At 39.3% G+C, this 16,778-nt stretch overlaps 1 protein-coding gene across 4 annotated transcripts in view; it reads left to right on the top strand.

Annotated features, from left to right (window-relative positions):
* The window catches only part of spock1 (SPARC (osteonectin), cwcv and kazal like domains proteoglycan 1), a 105,095-nt gene extending 90,203 nt beyond the window's left edge, over nucleotides 1-14,892 (top strand). For 3 of the 4 annotated variants that reach the window (XM_068326289.1, XM_068326287.1, XM_068326290.1), the window contains 5 exons: nucleotides 8,193-8,312; nucleotides 8,668-8,889; nucleotides 9,974-10,036; nucleotides 11,146-11,283; nucleotides 12,787-14,892. In XM_068326289.1, the coding sequence (XP_068182390.1) occupies nucleotides 8,193-8,312; nucleotides 8,668-8,889; nucleotides 9,974-10,036; nucleotides 11,146-11,283; nucleotides 12,787-12,983 (740 nt within the window). In that variant the 3' untranslated portion in view covers nucleotides 12,984-14,892. The remainder of the gene's footprint in view (nucleotides 1-8,192; nucleotides 8,313-8,667; nucleotides 8,890-9,973; nucleotides 10,037-11,145; nucleotides 11,284-12,786) is intronic. The other variant, XM_068326291.1, reaches the window with a different exon arrangement.
* The last annotated feature ends 1,886 nt before the right edge of the window (nucleotides 14,893-16,778 follow it).

Consider the following 16,778-nt stretch of genomic DNA (forward strand, 5'->3'; position numbering starts at 1 on the left):
AGCTGGCTTATGTAGTTGAGTACTCATTGGATACACATGTATTATTATTATACATGTATTTCCAAAAAAAACTTTTTTTATGCTTGTAGTATTATTTTACTTTGTTATGTTTATTCGCCTAACATTAAAGGCCTGTCCATGAAAACATTGTCTGACGTTAAACTGGTTCGTTGAGCAAAAAATGTCTCAAACCTCCAAACAATGACTTTTCAGTGTTGTGTCCAACTTCCTTGTCTACATTTTTCTGTCTTATCTCACATTGAGGGATGCAGTAAGGGGTGTATCTTTTAATATTATCTGTTACTCAAACTGACAAAAAATAGAGTCTGCAATGAGTCAACAGTATTTTAAAACAGCTGCACTAATTATCATCCATCCATCAATCCATCTTCCTGCAGACGAGACAAACACGTGCTACGCTGTGGGTCACAGGTTTTGTGGTTTTATTTCTTAAAGGAAAATAAATCCACTGAGTTACTATAATATCACAACAGCCCATTTTGTTTTATAGTAGCCCAGGTCCTGAGGAGGTTTGGTGCCACATGTGTGCAAACAGTTCTGCTGGTGACGATGGCCTTATTGAATGGTGCTAAATTCATTTATTGTTAGGAAACAGCAAGCATTGATTTATTTCAGAAATTGAAAATTAAGATTGAGTCTCCTGTATAGTTTCTTTTGTCCCAAACTGTAAAGGCAGTATTACATTAAGTCACTTAATTTCACAGCTGCTGAAGGATTTCCTATTGAGACCAAATAAAATAATATATAATGAATAAAAGCAAGTAAATAGAGCAAAAAATGTCTGTTGTAAAACTTTGACGGCACAAAGTAGAAACTGCTCAGAACTTAATAATTACGTGTTAATTATCTAGTTTACGTTAATTGCAGGGTCTTTATTTTAATGACTGATTAAGATCTTTTTTAGTGATCTCATGAATCTGATTATCCATCTCTGCTGTTTGTCAGCAAAGGTTAACACATTTATACAGAGGTACTGAGATTTAATTTGGTGCGTCATCTACCCCTGAGGCTAAGTAATCGCATCAAACATCATCACTTCCATGTAAATCAGTGACTCCATCTGACACAAAGACATATTGCTGGTAATCATTTGTAATAAAGGCCTGGTTGGGGTCAAGCAGTTTTATATTTTTTCTATATTAATAGTTAAATTTCATACTGTGCAGATATCAACAAAACAAACAGCTATTAGAGGATGAATAACAAAATCATTCGATGTTACTTTTTTTGTGTGTCTGTCCCATTCTTCCACAGAAAGTATCCTTTGGGACACACTGTTTTGTTTCCCCTCCTGCCTCCACACTGACTATTCTCTCCTTTGACATTCCAGTTTCACAGTGACTTTTAGGAATGCTAACCATTGCAATTACTGTCTGAACAACTTTTTTTATTATATCCTGTGGGAAAAAAATCTGTTGTTAATTAGGTGAAAATAAGGAAAGCGTTAGATAGGAACCTGGTGGTAAAAAAATTACTTTTCAACAATGGCGGGCCGTTCATTTCACACCTAGGCCTTCAGTGGTGTTTTCCGTAGTCAAACATAATAATAATAACTTTTAACTATTTATATAGCACCTTTAAAAACAAAAGTTTACAAAGTGCTTTGACGAACAAGGCAAAAGCAGGATACATATGACAACAAAGAGCCAAAACAGTGAGGCCAAACATAAGCAGGACAAAAGTATTCAGTTCAAACGTAAAATCAAAAAAACATAAGACGAATGAACTTAAGTAGAGGAGCGTCTGCACTGACATACACTAACACAATACTAGATGTTGCATCACCTCTGTCTTGTATTAAACAGGCTATCCAGCAGGGACACAAGTCTCTTTGTGTAGTTCCACTACAATCACACAGCTGCGCAAGTGTACCACATTGCAGAACATACATTGCAGAAGAGCACGCATTTTTTTTCATTTTAAGTATATTTTTCATTTTATTTTGTTATAATTGATTTGATAATTAAATTACAAGATCATTATAAGAAAATTAAATATGAAAACTTAGATAAATGCTTGTACTCAACGAAACAGCTGTTCAAACGGCTGATTTAAACACAAAATCCATTCTCCTTTCTTTCCTCAAGAACACTCCATTAGCTAGAACAGGTTAGCTAGAACAGGTTAGCTAGAGCAGGTTAGCTAGAACAGGTTAGCTAGCTCAGGTTAGCTAGAAAAGGTTGGCTAGTTCAGGTTAGCTAGTTCAGGTGAGCTAGAACAGGTTAGTTAGTTCAGGTTAGCTAAAACAGGTTAGCTAGTTCAGGTTAGCTAGAACAGGTTACTAGTTCAAGTTAGCTAGAGCAGGTTAGCTAGAACAGGTTAGCTCCTTCAGGGCTTGTATCATTGTCTCACCATAGCTTCTCTTCAAATGTGCATCTACATGGCGCCGCCTTGTCAGAGTCAGTATCCAATCACAGGACACGTACATGTCAGGTGAACGTGAAGCCAGCTAGAAGGCCTTAGTGTCGCTAACTCGTAATGTGGTTGGCTATCGCATCTGTCTATTAACTATATGTTCCTGTTCACTCACAGTGCAGGGAGACCTGCATTCTAAATTGTGAAGATCCTGGGCAGATTTCATTCAACCTGGCAACAACAGCAAGCTGAATTCTGATTTGAAAAAGATAGACAGCTAGATCGCTAGATCGCTAGATCGCTAGATCGCTAGATCGCTAGATCGCTAGATCGCTAGATCGCTAGATCGCTAGATCGCTAGATCGCTAGATCGCTAGATCGCTAGATCGCTAGATCGCTAGATCGCTAGATCGCTAGATCGCTAGATCGCTAGATAGATAGATCGCTAGATAGATAGATCGCTAGATAGATAGATCGCTAGATAGATAGATCGCTAGATAGATAGATCGCTAGATAGATAGATCGCTAGATAGATAGATCGCTAGATAGATAGATCGCTAGATAGATAGATCGCTAGATAGATAGATCGCTAGATAGATAGATCGCTAGATAGATAGATCGCTAGATAGATAGATCGCTAGATAGATAGATCGCTAGATAGATAGATCGCTAGATAGATAGATCGCTAGATAGATAGATAGATACTAAGAAACACTGACATCAAAGGACATAACACAAGACATATGCTACACTAGCAGACACGTGTAGCATTAACAGGACATATACTAAATTATCACTAAAATATAAACAGTCTAAAATTAAAATAAAATAAAATACCATAAATAAAAAGTGCAAGTGAAAATTAGCAGGAGGCCCACATGGTGGGTAAGGTACACCCTTCTTACAATGTAAGGCATCCCTATCTAATATCACACAACATCTAATATCTATCTAATATCACAAAATGTATCTAATATCACAACTATCTAATATCACAACATCTAATATCTAATATCTATCACACAATGGTAAAAACCCCTCTAACCTAAAAATAGAACATTGACCTAGTGTTGGCCTATGTCATATTATCTCCAAATGTATAATTATATATTTATACACATATTTGAATATATTTATTTAAGGAAAATGCATTAAAGTACAATTAACTTTTATCATAAATATTATCATGATTCCTGGTTATGTTAGACCAGCAGAGTAGGGCTTGCTGGCCTTGACCACCCACCACTGCTTTTCAACAATCAACATACAGTAGGTTACAGATCAATGCAGCACCAATTCAAGAATCTCAGCAAATTTGAACTTGATGAAAATTCTGTGCTCTGCTTTCATTGACCAATTACAGTACTGTATATCCCACTGTTAACATGCACAAATGTCTAATTTTGTCTTATTTTCCCTCTTCACAGGATTGTTGAAGTAATTCTGCTGACATGGACTATGATTATCTCACATATACGCTTTTGTCCACATGAGACATTTTGAAGTGCAACAAGTCAAAATTTATTTATATGGAACATTTTAATGAAATACCAAAAATTGACCAAAACAGTGAACAGCACCATACAGGTAAACACCTCACAAAGTGACAGGGAAAAAACAAATCATATGATGTAATAATTTTGAAATCAAAGAAGATAAAGGGGTAAAAAAAATTCAAGAAAAAGAAAAGAAACTTTAAAACATTTCAACAAGGATTAAGAACTTCAAGCCAAGGATAGGTAGGGAGAATGCTACAGGATGGAAAACCTTAGGATGCTCTTATTTTTTTTCTCCCATGACAAGTCAAAATATTTGCTCTGAAGATTTTCACAGAATTTTTTTCTTCCTAGTTTGGAAATAAATTTTTGTCAGTCTGTCACTAATCAACGCTTAATAGATCTTTATTTTGGGCTCTATTTTCAGACATGGTCTCTCTCTCTTAGGCTGAAATGTAAACTGTTTCTCTGGTGCCTGTGTCACTTTTACCTCTACCTGCCTTCCTGTTTGCTCAGTGTATTACTGATCATTATCTAGAGCAACCTTAACTCACTGTCAGTGAGATTGTTCTGGAGAGCTAATGGCTTAGGGCAAAGAAAGTCAAACATTTTCTTGTATCTTTTTAATGAATCTGACCTTATATCGTCCTCATATCTCCCATTTCTTTTTCCTGCTGCTACCTTGTTAGGACATGTCACCTCACTGCACCACCTCTCATTTCCCTCATCTTTGTTTCCTTCAGTTTTTCATCTTGATCTGGTCAGACCACACTCCGGATCTCTCAAGGTTATCACTGCCCTCTTTTCTTCTGTTAAGATTTGGAGCCACTCCATCTTTTTTTACATGGCAAACTTAGTTAATCAAATTAAATAATAAATGATAAAGGGGACCCATAGAGAAATTCTACACCTGACTTCTCCTGATGGTCAGAGTTATATATTAGGTTGTCTGGAGGACACATTAATCTCACAGCTTAAAGTGGTCAAGAGGGAATTTTACCATATGTAACGTGGCAACGCTTCACTCAATCACCTTTTATTGCTATTCCTAAGCACAACATCTGGTGCATGTGTGTGCCAAACCACAAGAGAACAAGGAGGCTGCGTCTCATATTCAAGGTGGTCATATTGTGTAAATTAAACTGACTATTTTGACAAACATAAAAATGTAAAATTGGTCAATACATGGCTAGGTATGATTCTTTTGTTGTTTTTGTATTTCATATTTCACTAGTACATCCATTTTAGAAAACCTCTGCCTTATTGTAAGGGTTTTGCAATAAAAAATAACAAAACATAAAAAAGAACGATGTAGGACACAAAAATCTGCATGCATTGTCAAAGTCCTGTGCTTTGTAAAATTAACTTGACCTGTAAGCTGTTAAATCTGTGCAGCAAAAACATGTCTCTCTATGACTGTATCTATGACATGTCTCTCTATGACTGTATGACTGTATCCAACATCTCTTTTGAATATCATCCAGACAACAAGCGCAATGTCCTCCAAAACCTTTTTGGTAAAATCAGTTAGTACTTTATTATTGTGCTTTCAGGTGGCTTGTCAGAATAATCACCTCTCAGTTGGAAGTGGTTTGAAAAGAAAAGAGAAAAGTAAAAGACAAGAAAGGAAAAAAAAGGAAAGAAAAGAAACTCGCTAACCTCCCCGCTTTGCCTTCATTTCATTTGCTTGTGTCCTCTGTAGAAGTTCATTATTGTTATCTTTAATGTTGAAAGTTGAATCATGAACAGTTACAGGCTGTCACCATTGTGAGATGTATTCTGTAATATGTATTCTATTTTTTTATGTTTAAGATAAACAGCAAAAAAAAATTGGATTCACCAAAGATAGTATACGGTACTATATTAGAAAGTTAAATAATAATATAAAGATATTTTCTCAAATAAATATGGTGAAGGTTTCATCTGCATTTGATCATTTTCACTTCATATTGTAGTCCATAAATATTTATTCCATGACTCCTTAAAATGAAGCAATGTCTAATTAAGTTTATTACCACACACCGCATAGCCTGTGATAAGGTCTGCACAGAACAATAATAGCATTTAAGAAAATATCATTCTGTATTTGTATATATAAATAGCTGATCAGTCAGTCACTCCACCACTACTCCACCACCACTTTTTGCGTCGCCATTTTTTGAGTTTCCAAATCTCATGAAAGCAGTATCAAATTCTGTTCTGTGGAAGACAATACTTGTGGTTTATTATGATAATAAATGTTTTCCTAAAGCAGTTCAGTGCAGAGACATCTTCAGATTTACTTGAGGCAGTTTGCATTCATTTCTAAAAGCGCACATTGCTATAAACTTCTTAGATGGTGTGAAGTATCCCACGTTTATTTATGGCTGTGGATTGGGTAGCCCAGTTCAGAATACTGGGATTCTGAACTGTCAACGTAACATTTCAACATGACATTTTGTCATGTTGATTTGGCTGTGGCGCCATGGTGGGTAGCACGGTCGCCACACAACAAGGCAGTTCCGGTTTTGCGTCCCTCTCTGTACAGAGTTTGAATGTTCTTCCCGTGTCTGCGTGGGTTCTCTCCGAATTTTCTGGCTGCCTCCCTCCTCCAAAAACATGCACATGGCTCTGTGGTGCACTGGCATCGCGCCCGGAGTATCCCCTTCCTCACACCCCCAGTCAATAGGCTCCAGCACCCTGCGACCCATGACAGCAGATGAAGCCGATATAGAAGATGAATTAATGATTTTGCTGGATTATCTTCTTTCTTCACAATTGGAAATAAACCAGGTTGTGTTGATTCAGTTCTAGATCTTTGGGATATTTCTTCATCAATGATGCAAAATTGAAATGATGTATTGATTTCACTATTTATTGTGGATTTTAACATTAATTTTACCAATTCAACATAAAGTTTCTTGAAATGTAAGTTCTCCCATTCCTTTAGGGTTAGTCACCCACATATTGTAGGCCTAGTAACAATATTGGCAACCTGACAAGAATTGTGCCTACCATATGTCTTGAAGCAGGATGTCAATTAGTTGATTGATTGATTGATTGATCGATCGATCAACCAAAACAATTGTAACAAAATTAAGCTTCACATCAGGCTAAGAACATACCTTGTTTATTTCTGTATGGTCTGAAGGATTTCAGCTGCAGTTTTCTGACTCATTGCCAGCAAAGGAGTCCTAATGCGGGCAGCATCGTTGTCTGTCCGAACCAATTTGGGTTGCAGTGAGATAAGAGGACCCGTCGAGACTCATTGTGAGCTGTGGTGCAAAGATGTAGATGCTTGAAGAAGTAGGATGAAGACAGCATGTGGGGAAAATGGAATAACGTAGAACAAAAGAATGGACATTAAAGGAAAAATAGATACCAGTAAATTTTTATCATGCTCTCCATGTATCAGTACAATGTGGGTTTGCAAAATGTATTATTTCTAATAATATGCAGTATAGATTTTCTTTCTTTCGGGTATACTGAATGAAGCCTTCAAACTGAATAAATTTGGAAGGAATGTGCCAATTATGCATAAGACAAACAGTAAGTGAGGTAGATTGACAGGCAGACATGCTGAAGGAGACAAGGAGAGGCAGGCGGGTGCTTGAATCGCAGGCAGACCCTGTCAATCCCAGAGGGCTTAAGGAACAAGAGGTTTGATAGGCAGCAGCAGAGACATCTTCATATTTTTAATCAGGCATATTAAATTAAATATATTGTCAGTTTGCACTCTGTTCGGATAGTGTAATGGAGAGAACTTCAGCGTGCTTGTTTGATTTCTTTTTTTTTTATTGCTCAGAGAACAGTAATCATGCATACAAACACAAACACACACAGATTTATCTCCACCAAGGATAAAATGCTGCATCAAGAGGCCTCTCATTGCAAGACATCAGTTTATTTTCCCTCCAGGGACAAAATGATATGTTGGCTTTCAAACAGACCTTCGCCCATTGTTGTGTGTGTGTGTGTGTGTCACTGTATGTGTGTGTCATTTCAAATACACATTAAATCATTAGTTTGAAGAACAAAAGTAAACCACAACAAAGAAAACAAGAAAGCCCCACATTACAGTATGTAGGGTAATTATGGATGTCACTCCATATGAGAAATAGAATGTAAAAAACATCACATGAAAGTATACGGCAGAGAAGTTTTATACAAAGCAAGAAAAAACTGATTTATTTACTCTGATTACAACAATAGATTGAATTTCTTCATTATTTTTATTGTGTGTGTGTGTGTGTGTGTGTGTGTGTGTGTGTGTGTGTGTGTGTGTGTGTGTGTGTGTGTGTGTGTGTGTGTGTGTGTGTGTGTGTGTGTGTGTGTGTGTAGCCTGCACCGACACAGAGCTCCACAGTCTAGCTGCCAAACTGAAGGACTGGTTTGGCGTTCTCCACCTTGATGCAAACAGAGACCTCAAATCCTCCGACAGCTTTGGCTCCACCACTGGACGTGAGTATATCTTTCCACAGCATGTGTGTGTGTGCATGTATAAGTGTGTGTGTGGGTGTGTGTAACGATGTGAGTGACTGCATAGCCTTTTTACACTTTCCAGCTCTCATGAGGACTAGCGGTGATGTTGACAGTGACCTTGTTCTGTTCACTGTAATGTCAACATGTCAGAACACATCTCAGATCTGCCACCACGCATGCACACACATTGACACGCACACTGCACTCAAATCACTGTCTGCTATCTGAAACGGATAAAATTGGAAGTGACCTGGACATGTTATGCAGTTTCAAAAATGTTCACTTCATTAATTTATATCAGTTTTCTCTCATCTCTGTCTCTTCTCTTCACCAGATTTTGACACTAGCATCTTGCCCATCTGTAAGGATTCACTGGGGTGGATGTTCAATAAGCTAGACATGAACTTTGATCTTCTACTGGACCAATCAGAGCTGAGTGCCATTTACCTGGACAAGTATGAGCTATGTATGAAGCCCCTCTTCAACTCATGTGACTCCTTCAAGGATGGCAAGCTATCCAACAATGAGTGGTGCTACTGCTTTCAGAAGTCCGTGGGTAAGGAAGGGGACCGGTGTCAGTCAAAAACTGATCGCTATTATAATCCTAATTTACCTTCAGCAGGTATTCAGTCAATATTCAAGTACAACCACATCCATGATTCATAAGCCTCTGCGTCATACTGCCTCTGCACCAGGGATAGCTACATGTATGTCTAAAGGCATTGTGTTTCTGTCTGGTATTCTCAGAGTGCCTTATTCTGACAATCGGTCATGCCAATCCTCATGGATGAACTTATCTGAGATCAGTGGTCAAAGATTATTTAGAAATTATTCAGAAATTCGAACTATTAATGCAAAATTCCACACAAGTGACTAATAGGATCAAACGATGAAGCTATGAAATATTCTGTCCAAATAGTCAAAGATTTTCATTGTAACATCAAAATACTCAAAATATTTTTGGAACTCAAAAAAGGTTGCAATGGGCTTATAACTGTATACAGTTTGTGTCACTTATGCCACAAACTTTATTGTGCAAAAATAGACACATAGTCAAATTTGAAAATGGAAAAATTGTATTTTATTGCACATAAAAACTAAAAACATTCACATTGATCGAGTTTTGAACTCAAAAAAGGTTGCCATAGGCTTTTAACTAGGGGTCAGCCGAGTACTCGTTTCAGACGAGTACTCGGTACTTATAAAGCATTTTTGACGAATACAAGCACGATACAAATAAAACTCGTCAACTGGAGTGACACTTTCTCACTCCAGTTCAAGCGGATGAACCGGTCAGGAAAATGAATGAATACTGTATAGATATTTAAACTGTTACATAGCGCGCGCGCGCACACACACACACACACACACACAAACACACACACGCAGTGCTCTATTTCTGTCTCTTTCTCTCTCTCAGACTACAAATTTAAAAAAAACATTTAAAAAGACTACATACTTTGTAGTTCATAATTTCAACTGAAGAAATTAATATTATGATTACTGTACCAGTTGAGAAATGTAAGAAATGTGAAGACTTTAACTAGTGGAGTACAGAGTAGCTGCTGCTTCAGTGAAGCCTGTTAATAAACTGAATGAGGTTATTAATTAAACTCCTTTCTTATGTTCTCTTGTTGTAGGACTACCTTGCCAAACTGAGAAGAACAGGATCCAGAGTCAAAGTCGAAGGAAGAGCCTCCTTGGTGAGTCTACATGGTGTTCGGCTCTTGTCTAACAAACTCATCCAGCCACCTTTAATGCTAACGTGCATATACACCAGAATGAAATAGTGTACTTCCTTTAATGAGTGTGAAAGATCAGGCGCATTAAAAACTAGGAAATAGGCAGTCATAGACTGCAACATCCTGCATATGGAGGCCAGTGTGAGTAAGGCCAAAGATCAGAGCTAGTGCAGAGGTAGATCAAAGTACTAGCTTTGATCTAGGGTCTTACTCACACTGGCCTACTCCCTCGTCTTTCTATCCTATCCGGTTCCTGAGTGTACAAAAGTTGAAATTTGACCGTGACCTACTTTTCTCAAGGTCAAGGTCATCATCTCATTTTCATCCCCTTTGCCACCTGAGTAATATGCTTTTTGTCTCATCTTTCTATCTGCAACGGCTGCAAAGATATTTGGTGGACTAACGAACGAATGAACAAACTAACTAACGGACCAACACACGAACACTGACAATTGCAATACATCACCGTTTTGAAGCGGGATGTAATGACACTCTGAGACATCTTCTAAAGTGTTGCACATGTGTCGTCTGTCCTCATCGGGTAGATTGTTCAGTTCAGTTCCAGCTCAATGCCAAACAGCATGAAAAATGAGTTTATGTTGGGTCACATGAAGGTGACACAACCAGGTGTGTGTTTTTGTGTTAGCATTGGTTTGTGTGTGTGTGTGTGTGTGTGTGTGTGTGTGTGTGTGTGTGTGTGTGTGTGTGTGTGTGTGTGTGTGTGTGTGTGTGTGTGTGTGTGTGTGTGTGTGTGTGTGTGTGTGTGTGTGTGTGTGTGTGTGTGTGTGTGTATGTTATTGAAAGTGACTGCTTTCCTTTAAACAGGATGTATGGCTGTTGTCCTGCAACCTTCACAGCAGTAATTGATTGTTGATCTCCTGCTGCGAATACTCAAGAAATCTGATAACACACAACCTCTGCTGAGGAGGAGGGGGGGTCAGATTCCACCCTGTTTTTGTCAATTTAATGCTCTGGATCCTTTCCCTCATTTCACAGCACTGTTTACCTTCTTTCTCAAACTTTGTTTTGCTTTTCTTCTCATCCTCACCCTTTATCCTCATTGTCCTCAGGCTCTTACCTCCCTCGATGCACTGAGGAGGGCTACTTCAAACCAACCCAGTGTCACAGCAGCACTGGACAATGTTGGTGTGTGGACAAATATGGAAATGAGATTGCTGGTTCTAGAAAACAAGGCAACCCCAACTGTGGTAAAGATGTGTTGAATTTCTACTGGACTTCTGCATGTCTTTATTCTCCCTGTAATCTGGTGCTGCTGCTTACAAACATAACCAACTGCTGATACACACAGAGCACCACCATTCCAATTTTTTTGCCATTTCTTTGTTCCATATATTTTATGCTTCTCTCCTTATCCTACGCGGTATCTAAGCATCAGTGATCATTCAGCAGAGAGATAACTATACATGCCTCTGGAGCCAGCCTGGCTGGTTTAATATCAGTCTCATGTCTGATTCTATCTCCCTCTGATATTCAGCTTGTGCACCTTTGATAAAACATCAGATCCTTGTGAGTCATGCTACAAAATCCATCTTACTTGTCAGCGGAGAGCATCGTCAAAAGTTTTGCTATAAACATGACGGATTGCATGTTTTGGATGAGAATAAACAACTGAACCTCTAGCTGGAGCTGACATCAAAGAAAATGCACTTATAGGAGGAATTCATACTGTATTGTAGAATTAACCAAGTACTTTGATATGTCTCAGTAATTATTAAAAAGCTAGGATGGAAAAATCAAGAAAAATGGTCAAAAATCCAATAGAAGCACTTTGCTGCAAATCAATGTCCGTGGAATTTCTGAGGAAAAAAGAACATTAATTAGCAAAAAAAATCCTTCGGTTATACTGATTACCAATCAAACAGCCAACTTACAGTCACAGATTACCTCTCACCGGAATGCCTGTCTAGTCCAAAGCCAGTAATTGCAACTTCTAATATTGATGAGGTGTCTTTCCAATCACCCCACACACACACACACATACATACACACACAGAGACAGCAGCAGTCCTTTGTCTCTGGTCTAACAAGCTCATCTAGCTGTGGCTGAGTGGCCTCAGGCTGGAGCAGCCTGGAGAGTTTCCATTTGGCCTCACACAGAAGGATGAGGTAGCAATGTCTGAGTTCTCCTCTTTACAGCCAAAACACCAAATGGTTTTTGACACTGTAAATGTCAGTCAACCAGAACACACTTGTGTCCAGGTGTTAATAGACTGTTTGAAGTGAAGGAGAATTTTATGTTGCCAATTTTATAAAAATGCCTGAGGCAGTGACTTAGATAATGACTCCTGTTCACACTGTGGCTACACGGGAATCAACATTAGTGACAAAAACATATCACTAAACGTCGTAGAAGCTTGCAAGTTCCCTCGACTCCATGTTGTGCTCACTGAGACGAGGAATGATTGATGAGAGTCATGCATCTACCGTCTGCTATGTGTCTGCTAAGTGCTAAGGCTATCTTTTTTTTGGCATGTATTATCCTGGCTGCAGCCAGGATAATACATATAATCATGTGTGTGTGTGTTTGTGTGTGTGTGTGTGTGTGTGTGTGTGTGTGTGTGTGTGTGTGTGTGTGTGTGTGTGTGTGTGTGTGTGTGTGTGCGTGTGTGCGTGTGTGCGTGTGCATGTGTTTATTATTATTATTATTATTTCTCTGCGCTGCCAATTTTTTACATTACTTGTGTCTACAGACGAGGACCAGGAAACATCGGGAGATTTCGGCAGCGGCAGTGCGGTCATTCTTCTCAACGACCAGGAGGAGGAGCCATCACAGACTGGGCGGAGCCGGCAGAAAAAGAGACGGGGCCATGTTCAGACCCGAGGAGCCATTGACGATGACGAGGATGAGGGAGATGACAAGGATGACGAAATTGGCTATGCTTGGTAGCTCCACTCCGTTTTCTGCCATCAGCCGACCAGGAATCTCCGATAACTCAGCACAGATCTGAAGCCATTCCAGTGTCTCCACTTCCAGTTTCATTGGCAGCAGGCCATCTTTACAGCTCTGAACTTGCTTTTGTAATCCATGTCCCTTACCCGCATCTCACTCCTCAGTGAACCTCATCCAACCTTGTCTTTTTCAGTCGTGTCCCTCATTGTTGATACCAAGAGCAGAGAGCCTATTAATGTTTAGCAGCAACTGTCAAGACCTTATCAAAATTCTGCTCAAGCTGTCCACCTTATGTTACTGTCTTCCCCCTCAAACCTGTGACTCACTTCTTTATTTCCTGCTCTTCTGTCTTTCTCTCCTATGTCAGTATGTCCATGTCAGAGCTTCTGGTCAGTCTGTGAGCCCAGATAAATTAGCTGATGCACTGGATGTAAATATGTTTCCTCCAGGAAGGCCAGATTGTGGATTGCCTTTCGTGTACTCCAATCAGCTATTCATTCTCATGTTATGTGTTCAACCATCGGGCTCGTTTGAAGATGTAACACTATAACACAGTCACATGCTTGGAGAGTCTCCCTCCCTCTCTGTTACTTCATGCAGGATTGTAAATTATTTAATTGTTAATATTGAATGTCCCAGAAAGTCAAGGAAACAATGAGATTAATGATATATTGTCGTTGTTGTTGCATGTTTCTCATCGTGTTTCTGTAAAAGAGAGATTTGCCTGGCCAGGTCCAGCTCTATGCATCTCAAACAGAAAGTGATGCCTGTTTGGCTGCTACAATACTTTGTTGCTATTTTGATGCTGTCTAGTATCTTTTTTGGTTCTTCTACCAATTTCAGGAGGTAAGATGTTGCATTGCGGAGCAATAGCGGGTTAGAAAAGTGAACTACAGTGCCCAGAGTTCAAACCTGCCTAATCTCAACTAGTTATTCTTTTATCGGTCGGTAGGGCTGTTGAAGCTGTTTGACTGTGCAAGGACACAAGAGGAAGGAGCTGCTCCTCAGCTGGGAGGATACATGAAGTCAGTCAAGCAGAGAGGAGTCTTTGCTCTGCCTCCCAACATTGGATACGTTCAGTGATTTAAATATGAAATCTTTCCCATGTCAACTAAGTGAAATCTGATTTGTAACTTTAAATTTAAGTAAAGCGGCACTATGGGTGTCTTTTGAACCTCATGGGTGTGTGTCCATGTGTCTGTTAGTCTACTGATGTGCCTCTTTTAGCACAAGCCTCACATTGTCACTCAATCACAATGAAATAAAAATACATCCCAGTCCTGGCCGTGAAAGCACAAACACATTCAAGGGAGTGTGCCATGCCTTCAGGTGATATTTTCTCTGACATTCAGATTTCTCTGCAACAGAAAATCAGAGCCCTCCATCAGCTCTGACCTTTTCCAACCCCGAGAAGGAAGCAGCCTCTCCTGTTTAAGTCAGACATAAAGGTGCGGTAAAATAATGTTATCACTAACACCAGAGTGGCGAGAAAGAAACAAAAGCATGTTAAAGCTTAATGAGTGTGTTGTAATATAACCAGCTACATGCTTGAAACAGCCCACTCAGCACTTTGAAATACATAAAGAAAAGTCAGATGTCCTGATGTGAAACAGTGAAGTCAGCAGCTAAAAGACTCCTCTGTCTGGTTAGTATAGTAATGTCTTCTGCCATCAGGCCACATGGAAAAAGGTTCAACTGAAATGATTGATCTTTCATCACAATGTTTTTTCTGCATTGTTCCAGGTGTCACTTTCATCACCTTTTTGAAGAGGCAAGACGCAGGAGCAGAAGTTCTCTCTTCTTAAAAGAAAAGAGTAACATATATTTTACCTATTGAATTAGAGGAGATAACAATCTCCAAAGATATCTGAAGCCCCAATAATAAACACACTTTATCTCCCTTATTTAACCAGGCTAGCTTCTTTTTTTTTGCTATACTAAGCAAGGTTTGTGCTGTATATTTTTTATTCATTTATTTATATATTTAATGGTGTGAGTGTGTGTGTGAGTGTGTGTGTGAGTGTGTGTGTGTGTGTGTGTGTGTGTGTGTGTGTGTGTGTGTGTGTGTGTGTGTGTGTGTGTGTGTGTGTGTGTGTGTGTGTGTGTGTGTGTGTGTGTGTGTGTGGTTGCGCACGTTTTTTCTTGTTTCTCACTAACAGGTAAAACACATTGTGTCCATAGTTAATAAAATATATTCAAATAAGCAAAAAATCACAGAGTATTTACAGTTTATTTTTCCTGCACACTTGTGTCCTCAGTCACCACATGGTTCATCGGTTACACACCACCGCCCCCTAACTCGTTTTTGTTTCTATTTCCTCACGCTCTCCCACTCATTCTACCAGAGTGAGTTTCATCTTCAGCTCCCTGAGGGAGATGCGCAATTTGTTTTATCCTCAGGGCACTCAACTTCTCTATTTTCTTTTTCTACTGACTAGATTTTTTTTTACCATCAACAACTGGCTACGCTGCGAGGTGGCCCCTCCCAGCGGCCCAGTCTTGTCATGGAGTCTCACCATGGATTTATATAATTGATGATCTTCATAGGAAGGGAAAAGGAGCTCCCTGATTAAATAAGCCATTTAAAGTGAAATGTTTCTTAGCATCTTATAGTCAGATCGAATTTGCTGCAAACAACATTGTCATATCGTGAATAAGCTATTTCCACAAACAGCACCACATTATCCATCATATAGAGTTGTATATGTGCCAATTAGAAGAATGAGTCCAGTAATTAATCTCTTTTTAACTCTGTTTCTGATATGGAAATCTTTGTTGCTGAAAAGCAATTCTTGATCACTAGAACTCTTAGTATGCTTGTCATTGGTTTCCTGAGCAGGTAGCACAGATTCAGTTCACAACAAGATGGACTAGAAGTGGAGTCTGCTAGGAGCTTCAATTTGCATACCTACCATATAATTTTGCTGCCTGGAAAGATTGCCACTTCAGTAGGTGAAAAGCCCAAGTGGCTTTCAACAGTCTTCAGGTTTGAGCTGCTGCTGGTTCTTCCAGTTTTTCATTCAATCTCGGTAATCAAGGACTGATTTAGAACCACATCCACAGGAGAGTGCAATTAACTCCCTGACAAAAAAAAAATCCAGCAACACTCTAAAGCCCAAGAAGCAGACTTGAGAATCACTGGTCTGAAGCCTGCCTATGTAATTGGCAGAGACATTATAATAAGCAGGGATCATCGCTCTAATCTGTCACAGACAACCACTTCCACTCACACTCTCTTTCATGCTTGGCTGCTGGTGCACTAGCCAGCTTGCGGAGCTTCTGAATGGATCAGACTCCCTCATGCCCCGATGGAAGTTTACTGGCTCGTTCACTTCACTGCGGTAATCAAGATGTTATTCCAATTTTTCACATTTAGATAGAAATTGGATGGGTTGCTGTTAATACACATCATATTGAAGTATCTGATGATTGTAAGGTGCCACCTCCACCTTTCCCAACAGGATCTCTGTTGCTTTTGTCACTGCACTACTTCTTGAAACAAATCCATAGTTCTGTATGTAACAGAAATGTGACATGAATTTCCAAATATAGAGTGGGACACCAGTGTCCTCTGGTGGTAGGGTACTGGCCCTGCGCAGGAGACCAGTTCTCAATGAAACTGGCTGTAATTAATAAAAAGAAATTACAGCCTTGGGGTGTTCATGACTGTTTTATGTATGACATTTAGAGACTGTTGTTAATTTTTTTAGTCTCTCCCATCATGTCCTGACATCGCTTTCATAGCAGTATCCCCCCAACCAGTCACCCAAAACAATGAGGTACACTGCAGCA

The sequence above is a fragment of the Antennarius striatus genome, chromosome 10, assembly GCF_040054535.1.
Source record: "Antennarius striatus isolate MH-2024 chromosome 10, ASM4005453v1, whole genome shotgun sequence".
NCBI classification, from domain to species: domain Eukaryota; kingdom Metazoa; phylum Chordata; class Actinopteri; order Lophiiformes; family Antennariidae; genus Antennarius; species Antennarius striatus.